The sequence below is a fragment of the Mustela nigripes genome, chromosome 14, assembly GCF_022355385.1.
Source record: "Mustela nigripes isolate SB6536 chromosome 14, MUSNIG.SB6536, whole genome shotgun sequence".
Classification (NCBI taxonomy): Eukaryota; Metazoa; Chordata; class Mammalia; order Carnivora; family Mustelidae; genus Mustela; species Mustela nigripes.
This window is the reverse complement of record NC_081570.1, coordinates 657,415-670,763: the sequence shown is the minus strand read 5'-3', so window position 1 is coordinate 670,763 and position 13,349 is coordinate 657,415. Positions and strand designations below refer to the sequence as shown.

Below are 13,349 nucleotides of genomic sequence, written 5' to 3'. Positions count from 1 at the left end.
CGCACGCCTGCAGATGGGGGGTGAGGCAGGGCAGAGGAGAGGCCGTCTCCGGCAGACCCCCACTGAGCACGGAGCGGGGCTCCATCTCAGGACCCAGGACCGTGACCTGAGCTGATACCTGCAGTTGGACGCTTGACCGACTGAGCCACCCAGGTGCCCGCCCATCATTTTAAGAGGTTTTATTTATTTGTAAAAGTAACAATTCCGTTTACCCCACGCCAACCATTAGCTATTACTTCTCTTCAGTGCTGGTTTTGGAGGGCTTGAGTGAAAGGGCTTCTTTACAGACCAAGAGCAGTTCCCTGACACGGGGCGGGGTGCGGGGTGCTGCCGCCGGCCGGAGAGCAGCGTGACCGTGCGCGCGGCCGCGGTGGCAGGGCGTCCTGGCTGGCGGCACGCCACAGTCCACAAACGGCGGGGAACACGGCCTCCCGGCCTCCCAGCTCCTTTAGAAATTATCTGCTGTTCTCTGGGCACTGTCCCCGTTGCGTACGTTACTGTCCATGGGCTGCAGCTCTGAGGCGTCTGTCCGCGCAGACCAGAGAGAGCACTGGCCAGTGGCGTCGGTGAAGTGTCTGTAGGGTGGCCACGTCCACGTCGAGCTTCGGTAATGCTGCTCTTCACCGGGGAGGCTCCAAGTATCTTTGAAGCCTTCCACGTGCTTCCAGCTCCCACTTAAAGTAATGGCTTTAGAAACAATTATTTTGATCCAAAATATTTCTGAATCTGCGTCAGCATGTACCGCCTTCCCAGAGGGGCCTTCACGTCCCGTCCTGTCCCTGTAAGGCCTTTCTTGGTGGCTCTGCAGACGGTCATTGAAGGTCAGGACTGGCGACGGGGCATTGCTTCCTGGAGGTCCTGCACGCACCCCCTCGCCCCCGCCTCCGGCCTGGCCTATTTTCGTAGCTATGAATCGATAGCACAGCTGAAGGCAAGAACTCAGAACTCAAACACACACTGTCTAAAGATACTCCTTAGTGGGAAAGATATTTTTTGTTTCCATCAGTAAGTTTACACCAAGTTTCTATAATGTAAACCATGTAAATTTATTCTAAATGCGTTTGTGCAGAATAGGAAGATTGACCCAGACACGGACACTCTACCAGATATGCTTCCTGCCCCTCCAGTTTCCCCCAGAGAGGTTTCAGTCTCAGGAAAACAGCTACTGGGAATTAAATACCTGGTGTGTGTAATACCAGCCCTGTCACATTTGCATACAGTCTCCGGTGTGTGTTTGCACAGGACGGTGTGTGTTTGCACAGGACGTTGAGGCCCTTTGAGGAGCCATATTTGCGTATGGGCGCTCACCATAGGCTTAGGCGATCGAGATGTTGGTGATTACAGCTTCAGGTTTGAGATCCATGGGTCATAATCACGACTGCTCTAACGTTCAGGCTCTTGGTCGGAAACACAACCCCAGTTACGGCATTCCCTTGGGAAGGTAGGTCTGCTCTAACAGGGAGACTTTGAGTCTGGCTTAAGGAATGCTGTCCAAGGAGGCTGGGGTGGCAGGGCTGTTTGTTCTGAGCCTAATTCGGCCTGTTGCTGTCAGGGTGGAGTTAGTGCTGCTGTTCTGGGACCCCATTTTGGCCAGAGAGTGAGATGTCCTGGACCAGAAGCCTGTTGGATACCACACTGAGTGCTTTCAGAATTGCTGTGTAAACATTCTAACGTCCGCGGGGCGCGGCGACGGAGTGGGTCCTGGTTTCGAGAGCATCGACATGGTGCTGAGGTTCTGGGCTGTCCAGTTGCTGCTCTGCTCGTCTCCTGAGCAGACTTCCCCGGCGTCCGTGTGAGCTCTTCTAACGTCAGTCTTTTTTTTTTTTTTTTTTTTTTTTTTTTTTTTATGTTTTTTTTTTTTATTTGATAGAGAGAAATCACAAGTAGATGGAGAGGCAGGCAGAGAGAGAGAGAGGGAAGCAGGCCCCCGCTGAGCAGAGAGCCCGATGCGGGACTCGATCCCAGGACCCTGAGATCATGACCTGAGCCGAAGGCAGCGGCTTAACCCACTGAGCCACCCAGGCGCCCTCTTCTAACGTCAGTCTTACGCTCTTGGGTTTAGAGGAGACTCCGACCCTTCAGGAAAAATGCTGCTTGACACATTTTTTTCATTTTCATCCCACCACCATCTCCTGAGTGTGTATCTGCCACCGTCACTGAAAGGCTTGTGGGCAGTACCAATCGCGTCTGACCGGTCCAGCCCTTGGTAGAACCGGACAGGTTCTGGTGAGCGCTGAAGAGAAGTGCTCTGACCCGTGATGAAAGAGCCGCTCTCACAGTGCCCGTTCCCTTTTCTCTGCTTCGTTCAGCTACTCAGCCATTGTTGATTGATTTTCCTTATGCTTGTGTCTGTGTTTCAGATCTCCGTTTCCTTGAGGTGGCACTGAAGAGCACTGGCACCCGAAGATGAGTGAACTTGACCAGCTGCGGCAGGAGGCCGAGCAGCTTAAAAACCAAATTAGGGTATGTAGCTACACGTGTGCTTGACTTAGTTTATAAATCATTCAAATTTCAGGTAAGATGTTACCTGTTGTGGGAAAGGTACGTTGCAGAATGACTACATGGTATTTTGGATTAAAACTGAATTTTCGCTGGAGAGGATATGCTCACGGAGCCAGATATTTGGCCTAGGATGTGGTTTTCAGGGTTCTGTTTTCCAGTATGTCATTATTTGAATATACAAAAAATGTTTTCATAGAACTTATAAATGTCTCTCTGTATTTTTTCTTAACCTTGGGAATTCATTCATGACTTTTTTCCCCCCATTCACGACATTTTCTTGGTCACTGCGTAGAGTGTGGTGTCTGCTTAGCCCTCCCTTGTAACTGTTGAGGACAGGACACTTGTTTAATTTTGTTTTTGTTTTTTTTTTTTTGTTTGTTTGTTTAAAGATCTTATTATTTATTTATTTATTTGACAGAGATCACAAGTATGCAGAGTCAGGCATAGAGAGAGGGGGAAGCAGGCTCCCTGCTGAGCAGAGAGCCCGATGCGGGACTCGATCCCAGGACCCTGAGATCATGACCTGAGCTGAAGGCAGCGGCTTTATTTAACCTACTGAGCCACCCAGGTGCCCCCCCAGGAAACTTGTTTAAAAACAAGAGTATTAGCAACAACAGGGGAAAGTGTCTCAGGTGTGCCCAAGGTGTCCTAGAGAAGGGTCCGGGATGGATGCTGGCATCCATCAGCTCTGATAGGCTGTTAAATGGGAGTGGACACATCTAGCTGGAAAGAAACAGAGCTACCGTGTACAACCAGTAGCTCCCAGAGTTCTTTTTTTTTTTTTAAGATTTTATTTATTTATTTGACAGAGATCACAAGTAGGCAGAGAGGCAGGCAGAGAGAGAGGAGGAAGCAGGCTCCCCGCTGAGCCGAGAGCCTGATGTGGGGCTCGATCCCAGGACCCTGAGATCATGACCTGAGCTGAAGGCAGAGGCTTTAACCCACTGAGCCACCCAGGAGCCCCAGCTCCCAGAGTTCTGCAGTTTTAAATCCCAGCCTGGCCAACCGCGGAGCCCCTGCACTTCTGAAAAGGCAGGGCTGGGAGGGTTCTGAAGACACGAATTCTGCTCCCCTCCCGTTTTGTGAGACAGAACTTGTAATGAACATTTTCTACAGAAACATTAAATACAAGTACTTGTTCCTGTTCTCTTACACCTGAGAAAAGATCATGGAATGTTTAAAGATCTATAGCCAAGAGGATACAAAGTATCTTTCAAATTTCAAATTCTAAAGATTCAAAAAATCAACTACACAGGGCACCCTAGGCATCTCAGATGATGAAGTGTCTGCCTTCAGCTCAGGTTATGATCTCCGGGTCCTGGGGTGGAGCCCGGAGTTGGGCTCCTAGCTTAGTGGGGAGTCTGCTTCTCCTTCTCCCCCTCCCCACGGTCATGCCACGCACTCCTCTCTCGCTCTCTGTCTCAAATGAAGAAATCAAATCTTTAAAAAAAAAAAAAAAATTGGATACAGCTCAATAAAAATAAGCAAGACTTGGTGTTTTTAATGGTTTGCTCTGATCAGATTTGTTTAACATTGCCTGCCTACCTTCCAGAATATAGAATTCAGAATTTTGTTTTTCTTTCTTTCTTTCTTTCTTTTTTTTTTAAGATTTTATTTATTTATTTGACAGAGAGAGATCACAAGTAGGCATAGAGGGAGGCAGAGAGAGAGGAGGAAGCAGGCTCCCTGCTGAGCAGAGAGCCTGATGTGGGGCTCGATCCCAGGACCCTGAGATCATGACCTGAGCACCAGCTTAACCCACTGAGCCACCCAGGCGCCCAGAATTTTGTTTTTCTGATCGCTATAAATTATTGTTTAGAAGTTGTTCATCATGGGTCCATATCTGTGCATAGCAGATAAAGAAAGTTTGTGTGGGGACGCCTGGGTGCCTCAGTCGGTTGGACAACTGCCTTTGGACCAGGTCGTGGTCTCAGGTTCTGGGACTGAGTCCCGCGTCACTCTCCCTGCTCAGCGAGGAACCTGCTTCTCCCTCTGCCTGCTGCTCCCCCTGCTTTTGCTCTCTCTCACTCTCTGACAAACAGATAAAAAAATCTTTTAAAAAAAGAAAGAAAGAAATTTCGTATGGCATAGGGGAAAGACATGGAAATTTGGGGGGACAAAAACAAAGCCCGAGTGTTCACGTTGCATCTCTTGCCCCTTCGTTGTGAATAGCGTGCCTCTTCCCAGGGGCCGGCGCTGTCGTGTGACCACCTGTGGGATTTGAAAGTGTGAATAGAGGGTGCCTGGCTGGCACAGTCAGGGGAGTGTGTGACTCTTGGCCTTGAAATTGCAGGTTCGAGGCCCATGTTGGGTGTAGAGATGACTTAAAAAATGAAATCTTTTGGGGCGCCTAGATGGCTCCGTTGGTTAACTCCTTTCAGCTCAGGTCGTGGTCCTGGGATCGAGCCCTGCATTGAGCTCCGTGCTCAGCAGGAAGTCTGTTCCTCCCTCTCTGCCTGCCCTGCTTATGCTCTCTCATGCTCTCTCTCTCTAAAATGAAAAATAAAATCTTTTATTTTTTCTTATTTTTAATATTTTTTTAAAGATTTTATTTATTTGAGAGGCATGTGCACGCACAAGTTGAGGGGAGGGGCAGAGGGAGAAGCAGGCTTCCCCCTGAGCAGGGAGCCCGATGCAGGACTGGATCCTGGATCCCAGGACCCTGAGTTCATGACCTGAGCTGAAGGCAGACCCTTAACCAACTGAGTCACCCAAGACACACCAAAAATAAAATCTTTTAAAAATAAAAATTTAGGGGCACCTGGGTGGCTCAGTGGGTAAGCCTCTGCCTTCGGCTCGGGTCATGATCTCAGGGTCCTGGGATCGAGCCCCGCATCAGGCTCTCTGCTCGGCAGGGAGCCTGCTTCCCCCTCTCTCTCTCTCTGCCTGCCTCTCTGCCTACTTGTGATCTCTCTCTCTCTCTGCCTGCCTCTCCATCTACTTGTGATTTCTCTCTGTCAAATAAATAAATAAAATCTTTAAAAATAAAATAAAATAAAATAAAATAAAATAAAATGGCATTTCCCTCTGTTTACCAGTAGTATCACCAGGGTCTATTGTACGATACAGTGTGAAAGTCCAGGATGATCTTCGTACACTAAACAGGGTGAAGTCGCTTAAGTCCCATGGCTTATTTTTTCCAGTTACAAAATTCTCATTACTCTTTTATTTTTCCCCCAAATGAAGATATTTATTTATTTATTTATTTATTTGTCAGAGAAAGAGCGAGAGCACAAGCAGGGGGAGTGGCGGGTAGAGGGAGAAGCAGGCTCCGGCCGAGCAAGGAGCCTGATGCGGGTCTCCGTCCCGCAGGACCTGAGCCAAAGGCAGACATTTAACCAACTTAGCTACCCAGGCGCCCCATCATTATTCTTTTTTATAACTAAAGGCCATGTATAACATCAGTAAGAGTGATACTCAGAACTAAACGTTGAACTCTGTAGTGGACAAGTAGAAGCCCCTGTTTAAAGACGTGTACTCTGGACCTTCCCTCGGCTGGCTCCTTACCCCAAATTTAGGTGCTGGCATAGAAATGCTTGATGACATGATTTTTGGTGTTTTAATTATTTAATCCATTAAGTAGAATGACTTCTCATAGGATAAAGCTGAATCTGAAATCTAGATCTTTGGCACCTTTATAACAATAATGTCTTCGAGTATGTTTCCATGTTCTCAGTTGATAAATATTCCCTCCAGCTCCATGAAGTAACTCACAGTGAGGCAGTGTGCCCTTAAAGAATGGTGTCCTGGTCCTGGGGGGCGCCTGGGGGGCTCAGTGGGTTAAAGCCTCTGCCTTCAGCTTGGGTCATGATCCCGGGATCCTGGGATCGAGCCCCACATGGGGCTCTCTGCTCAGCTGGGAGCCTGCTTCCTCCTCTCTCTCTGCCTGCCTTTCTGCCTACTCTGTCTGTCAAATAAGTAAAATAAAAAAAATAAAAATAAATTTTAAAAAACCATCTTAGGTAGCCTTAGAATTTCCCTTCATAGTTCTTACCTGCTGCTTCACAAGGTCATTTTATAGGTAAGAGAACAGGGAGCACATACAGCAGCCAGACAGTCTTACTGAATTGGATCGTCTTGACTCCAGACCCTTTCCTCATAGAGCTCAGCGTCCGATATCGTTTGGCTTCAAAGCACAGTCCTTCGCTAACATGATCTGGAGGGAAGGTTCTTCAGGCTAGACACCCAGTGCTTTTTGGGTGTCTTTCTCTGGGCCCCAGGGCTCCTGGGCTGGTGGAAAGACCGTGAGGCACGCGTGCAGGCCTGTGGGAAAGTACAGGAGCCTGGGTGGGCAGGAGAGGAGGCAGCGCCCGCCTCTGGGTTTCTGCGGTGCCACCCGGCTTCCGGGGTGGCCTTCCCAGCGCAGCCTCCGTTTCTGGGGGCCCGGGGCGCGGTGCTGGTTGTCACGTGCACGGGGCCGCCAGGGCTCGGTTCAGTAGAACCCGGAGCACCAAGGCAGGGCCTACGCTGCGGCCGAGGAGCGGGCGGGGAGCCGAAGCCGTGCTCCTCCTGCTGCCTTTGCGTCTGTCCTCCTGTCCAAGCGCTCAGCAGCCCTGGCTGAGGACCTGGGGTTGAGGGCGTGCGAGACGCTGCTGACTTGCTCTTTGTCGCTCTTCTCTCCTAGGATGCTAGAAAAGCATGTGCGGATGCGACTCTGTCTCAGGTAAGAGCCCTGGGCCTGGAGCCGCTCGCCTGGCCCGGGCCCTGCTCGGGGGCGCCTGGCGCCTGAGAGTGAGCGGTGCTCCGGCTGCGACTCCCCCTGGCCAGGGCGGACCCGCTGCTGGAAGCGTTTTCCTTCGAAGGCGCGGGTGGTCGTGGTTCCTCTGGGCGGGATGAATAAGCGTCTCACGAGCCTTTCGAAAGTCCGGGTGGGCAGACCCTCCGGCGGGGCCCATAAATGACGAGCCGGTGGCGCTGCCCCTAGCTGCCCCCCAGAACTGCTGCTCGGACGAGGACACGCACACGCGCGCTCTCCGGGCAGCCCCGTCCGCTGCTTCCAGACGGTCCCGAGCGGACAGACGAGGGCGTGACCCGGTGCGGGCTCCCACGGCGCAGGGCCCCATGGCCGTCACCCAGACACCTTCACGGTGTGTTCGTGGCGTGGCCCGGCCTCAGACGTGCAGGGCCATGGGGTGTGGATCCCGCTGACAGGAGATGTCCGGGCCGGGCAGATCCGCGGGGCACGAAGTTTGTGAGCCTTTCCAGGAGTTAGGAAGGAGGGTGAGGAATGGCGGGGGGGCAGGGGGTTTGTGTCCAGGGCCACCGGTGCGGTGCTGGGGGCCGAGGAGGGCGTGTGGTGGTTGCACGGAGGTAGGAATGTGCCCAACGCCACGGGACTGTTCACCTTAAAATGCTGAGTTTCACCTCAATAAGAAAAACGTTTTTTCCGAAGAATTAAATAGAAATATGAAAGAAAAATTATATTCATACTTCTCCTGAGGATGATTCAAGGTTTTACCTTGTCCCCCTGCTTTAGGGGATGCGCTTCCGTTGGGGTTAAACAGTAAGTTAAAGAGAAACTTCTACTGCATAGAATTCCTAAATTTGAATTCTCAGATATATTTCAAATACTTTGGGACTGTACGTTTTTTAAACCCATCATTGAGGCTCCTGGCTGGCTCAGTCGACAGAACATGCAGTTCCTGATCTCAGGGTTGGAAGTTCGAGCCCCATGTTGGAGATTTTAGTAGAGATTACTTAAAAATAAAATCTTTAAAACAAAAAACCCATAAAACCTTATTGTGATGCACTTAGTTCAGCTGTCAACACGGAATTGTTAACGTCCATTTTTCACATGTTGGAGTGAATCTGCAGGTCTGCACATCCAGTTCTGTGCCATAAGCAACAACATTTCTTGTCGCTGCTGACCGTTGTCCAGATCATTGCCCAGCCTGGTCACAGTGGACAGTGTGTGAGCCACCGGCCTGTGTTCAGTGTGACGGGGCCTGACGGGACTGTAATCCGGAAGGAGAGCAAGCCTATGAGGACTGAGGGACAGGAGGAGCTGGGCCTGGATGAGCAGCTGGGGGGGGGAGCGGGAGGGACCCCCGGGGAGGTCAGCGCACCTGTGGCCCAGCACCGTGTGTGCACGTTCTGGGGAGAGGGGTTGGGGGAGCAGGTGTTGAAATGCAGGTAGTGACAGACTCATACAGACAGTGAAAGAGAGGTAGGAGCTGCAGCCGCAGTGGAGAGCTGCCGAGTGACTGGCAGAAGCCGGGTGGGCATAGCACCATGGGTGAGCAGCACAGCCAGAACAAGGGTGGTGGGGCTGCCGGGGAGGGGGAGGGAGGAGGTCTCCGGGGAGGTCATTCCACGACAGACTGTTAATTTTATGTAACTTTTATTTTTTAAGATCACAAACAACATCGACCCAGTGGGAAGAATCCAGATGCGCACCAGGAGAACGCTGAGGGGGCACTTGGCCAAAATTTATGCCATGCATTGGGGCACGGATTCCAGGTATGTGGGAGCGGGAGCAGAACACAGTGTTTGAGACGCTCAAGGGTTGTTCTGTTTTTCTGAGGAAAAATACCCTGAACTCATCCGCTGTTACTTGTAAAGACAGAGTGAGACAAGTGCTTGTTGCCTGTGCACATTTGCCCTCAGCTGGGCTAGTGGTACACTGTCGCTGCTGCAGTGCCCTCCTCACGTTTGTGTGAGCTGTGACCCCTGCCCCTGACCTTGGCTCTCCCAGCTCCACTGTTCTGTGCCTGTGTGACCTGGGGGAGGTGCCAGGGCTCCTTGCCTTTGCGGCCTGTTCCGCATGACTCCTTGGCCCCTACCTTCTTGTGGTTTCAGCGTCCTGACTCAGGGATCATACACCTGTAAACCTGCCATGTGGGGAAGATTAAGTGTGTTCAGCCTTACAGCAGCGACTAAAACATCCTGAGTGCTGTGCACAGATTTGCTGCTGATTTTCTTGGAGCCCACAGGAGACGTGGGGAAGTGCGTGTCTTCGCTGCTGCCCTGCCTCCCGTTCATCTATCATCCCAACCAGAAAGTGCCCCTCGGGCACTCATTTATTTTACTTTAACTTCTTCCCCTTGTTTGGACTTTTCCACTCTGGGTGGCTCATCTCCGTCGCGTCCTGGGTCCGTCCTTCCCCTCCGCTCTCCTGCAGCGTCACTAGAGTGAAGTCTGTTGGACTGTGTCTGTTAGAGGCTGCTGGAGAGTTTGTTTCTTCTTTCTTTGCCACCTGAATCACTGAGCCGCATGCTTGCGGCTTGGAGGCTACAGCACGCTCTCCCAGACACCTGATGCGTGATTCTCAAAGAGCCTTTCTTCGAGGAGCATTATTTTGTGTGTCAGAGACGAATTGCTTGGTTTTCTCTTTGTTCATGAAATTGTCTGCTTCAGAGTGTAAACAGCTACAGAACAAAAGAATCTATCTTTAGTTTGTTCTGCACGCTGTTCCGTACAATTTCAAATGCAAATGAGCGCTAACTTCAATCATTTTAATGACAGCAATAATCAGAAAGGCTAAGAAAGGGGAAGGCAAGAAAAATGCCCTCGCTCCTCAGTCCACCTTGGAATTTGTTATCAAAAGTAGACAGTGACCAAATGGTACGTTGCCTCCAGGGCTTTTCCTCCATCTGTAGGAACAGTAGTGTCCTTCTGGGATAGGACACTTGATAGACGCTGCAGCCAGGCTGTACTCAGAACCTGGCACTCACGAGTCCAGCACTTGGAGCCTGGTCCTTGGAGCCATTCGTGGTCGAGGCTCCCCGTAAGCCATTCACTCTCCTGCAACAGCCAGGCTGTAGTTAGGGGAGTTGCAGAGGTGACACGTCCCTTTTCCGAAGGGTCCCTGGGAGCACCAGATCACCTGCAGGCAGCTATGGAATGAGGACCGGAGCCCAAGGTGAGGCAGGAGGGCTCAAGCTGGACACCAGACCAGCTTCCCGCAGCCGCTGTGTGCAAGCTTTGTGCTCTGCCTGGTTCAGACACACTGTGCTTTGAGAGCCTCAGAGTTAGAAGGAGGAGAAGCAAGGCCTGAGTGAGTAGCACCAAATTCAGGTTCCCGGTCACCCCTCGAAGAAGCAGTGACATGAAAGACCGTGTGGGAGGCTGGTGTGGGCACCGGGTGGGGCGGTGGGGATGTGTTTTATAACTGCCTTTGAAACTGCACCGTTAGGTTGCACAGTGTCCTTCTGTGGGGGCCCGGTTTTGTGGTCTCGGACAAAAGAAAACAAAAAATCATATTCAGGAGGATCTCTGCTATTCCGAGCCTTTGAGATACTCTCTTTTTCTAGTTAGCCATATTTTCTGAGTAGGTAAATTTTTTGTCTTTTTGAAGTCCAGAATATTTGTTTTTCATGATTCAAGGCTAATTCATGATTTCCAGTTATCTTACCGTGTTTGTGTAGCTTATAGATGTTCTCAAACTGCTGTGCCGATTAGCCGTTTAGTTTTCAGAACTGTAGGAGAGCCCCCAGTGAGAGGTCTGTGCGTGTGTGCGTATCAGTGTGTAGAATGTATACATTCATGTTTATCAACAGAATATGTTCATTCATACTTTACAACATTTGCGGGTCTCTTCCAGTTACATGAGTTAAAGTGACACTTTTTCTCTCCTTTCTGTTCTTCTGAACTCTTGTTATAATTGAGAGTCAAACACAGTTGGCCCGGCTCGGCCTGAGAGCCCTCCCTCCTCCAAGCAGATGAGGGGCTGGAGGCATTTGGATGCGGGCCTCTCTTCAACCTCTGTCCTCCGCTCCCTGGAGCCTCGCTTCCGTGCTGGCTCTGGCCTCTGTTCTGGGTGGGCAGTGCCTCACAGTAACAGACCCGGGAATAGCTGGAAGCTCTAGGGCCAGAGTGAATGCAGTTCTCCAGCAGTTGTCCTGTCTCGGATCAGGAAGTGTCCTCTCTCACCTTCTGGGGGATCATCGGACAGCTTAACGTTTCTCTAGCCCTGAGCGAGTCAGCAAATACTAAGCTCTCTGACCAGGAGACTTTTCTAAGGGTGACCCTCCTGGAGGATGAGCTTCTTTACCTTGGCTTGGATTTTCCATCAAAGCCCATGTAAAGGGCCAACCAGAGCTTGCCCAGCAGACTGAACCTTACTCTGTTACATGGAAGGAAATAGCTTTACGAGCCTAATAGGTCTGTTCCTGAACCTGGGTGCAGGGCTTTGCTTTAAAAAACTGCATTGGAAGAGCGATCTGGTTAGACCTGCTCTGAGCTTGTAGTGCGGAAACAGCTGTGATTCGTGCCGGACTTGTCGACTCCGTGTAAAGGAAGTTCATGCATCAGAACGTAGAATTTGGTGGAAAATATCACAGTTGACAGAATGTCTTGAATAAGTATTACCTCCAGGTTTCAATCAGTTTGTTAAGTCAAATATGCTCTTGGCTGAAATGGTCAAAACCTCGGTTTTTGAAATCTTTAAAATTATGGGGCGCCTGGGTGGCTCAGTGGGTTGAAGCCTCTGCCTTCAACTCGGGTCATGATCTCGGGGTCTTGGGATCGAGCCCTGCATCGGGCTGTCTGCTCGGCAGGGAGCCTGCTTCTCCCCTCTCTGTCTCAGTCTGCCTTTCTACCTACTTGTGATCTCTGTCTGTCAAATAAATATCTTAAAAATAAATAAATTATATTAAAAATCTGGGGGCTGCCTGGGTGCCTCAGTCGTTAAGCATCTGCTTTCGGCTCAGGTCAGGATTCCAGAGTCCTGGGATGGAGCCCTGCATTGGACTGCTCAGCGGGAAGCCTGCTTCTCCTCTCCCACTCCCCCTGCTTGTGTTCCCTCTCTTACTGTGTCTCACTCTGTCTAATAAATAAATAAAATCTTTTTTTTTCTTTAATAAGAAGTAAAAATAAATAAAACGTCTGTTGGGGCAGTGGCCATGCAGCCCTGTTCCCACATCACCCTGTTTCCAGGTACCTAGAGTGTCCTAGTGCAGAGGTTTAAAGACCCTTGGGGGTTACCTGTCCCCCTTCATTGGGGCAGTTGGGCCCATGGGGAGTCTGGAGACCTGGTCCTTTTCTCCCCTAGGTCTGACCCCACCACTGTCCTCTCCTGTGGTAGGAGGGGCCATTGGAAGCAGAGCCCTGCACACGTGTCCTGGGCACCTGTATAGCATCTGAACTCCCCCTTGGGGGCATTGCTGGAATGCTCTGCTTAAAAAAAGAAAGAAAAAAAAATTTAATCTCATTATTTACCATCCTGTGGCATATGTCTGCCCAGCATTATGAATAGAGCCTTCTTGGCATTTCTTGAAAATACCACCTTCTGAGGACAGAGTTCTTAGGGTATCTTATGAGTAGCTGTGATTCCTGGAATTGCTCGGTGCCTTTGCCCCTTAGTCATGCTTTCCTTCTGCAGTGCCCTGCCTTAATTCTGCAAGTAAAGACAGAGTACCTTTTCCAAATGTAGCAGTTAACCAAAGCAAGGAAATAATCGTGAAGCAAATTTATGACAGTTAACTAGTCTCTTCTGCAAGACAAGACACGATTCTCCTGTAGTTCGTCATCTCTTTGCAAAGCAGGTGGGAGGTTAAGTGCCTGCTTGATGTTTCTCGGAGACCTGAATTCTAGATTTAGCTCAGTCTGGGAAATTTTCATGATTTTTGTTTTAATTTGTTTTTGGTGAGAAATGTCTCATAAATTCGGACTATTTAAAAGCTGGTTATTCTTTACTATCTCAGCTTTCTGCACGTCAAATGGGACACAAGTTGTAGACTAAATATTTTCTGTCACCTTTGGTTCTAAAAGGTCTATGTGTCTGAAATTGGATTTATAATGAGTAAAAACGAAACATAAGCAGTTACAAGAAATCAACCTGTTGGTGCTCCTGGGTGGCTCAGTCAGTTAAGTAACTGCCTTTGGCTCAGGTCATGATCATGGGTCCA

The 13,349-nt window shown here is 50.1% G+C and overlaps 1 protein-coding gene across 2 annotated transcripts in view; it reads left to right on the top strand.

Moving 5' to 3' along the window:
• Nucleotides 1-13,349, top strand: part of GNB1 (G protein subunit beta 1) — an 87,265-nt gene that overhangs the window by 57,440 nt on the left and 16,476 nt on the right. For both annotated transcript variants that reach the window (XM_059376720.1, XM_059376721.1), the window contains exons 2-4: nucleotides 2,361-2,463; nucleotides 7,127-7,165; nucleotides 8,855-8,961. In XM_059376720.1, the coding sequence (XP_059232703.1) occupies nucleotides 2,407-2,463; nucleotides 7,127-7,165; nucleotides 8,855-8,961 (203 nt within the window). In that variant the 5' untranslated portion in view covers nucleotides 2,361-2,406. The remainder of the gene's footprint in view (nucleotides 1-2,360; nucleotides 2,464-7,126; nucleotides 7,166-8,854; nucleotides 8,962-13,349) is intronic.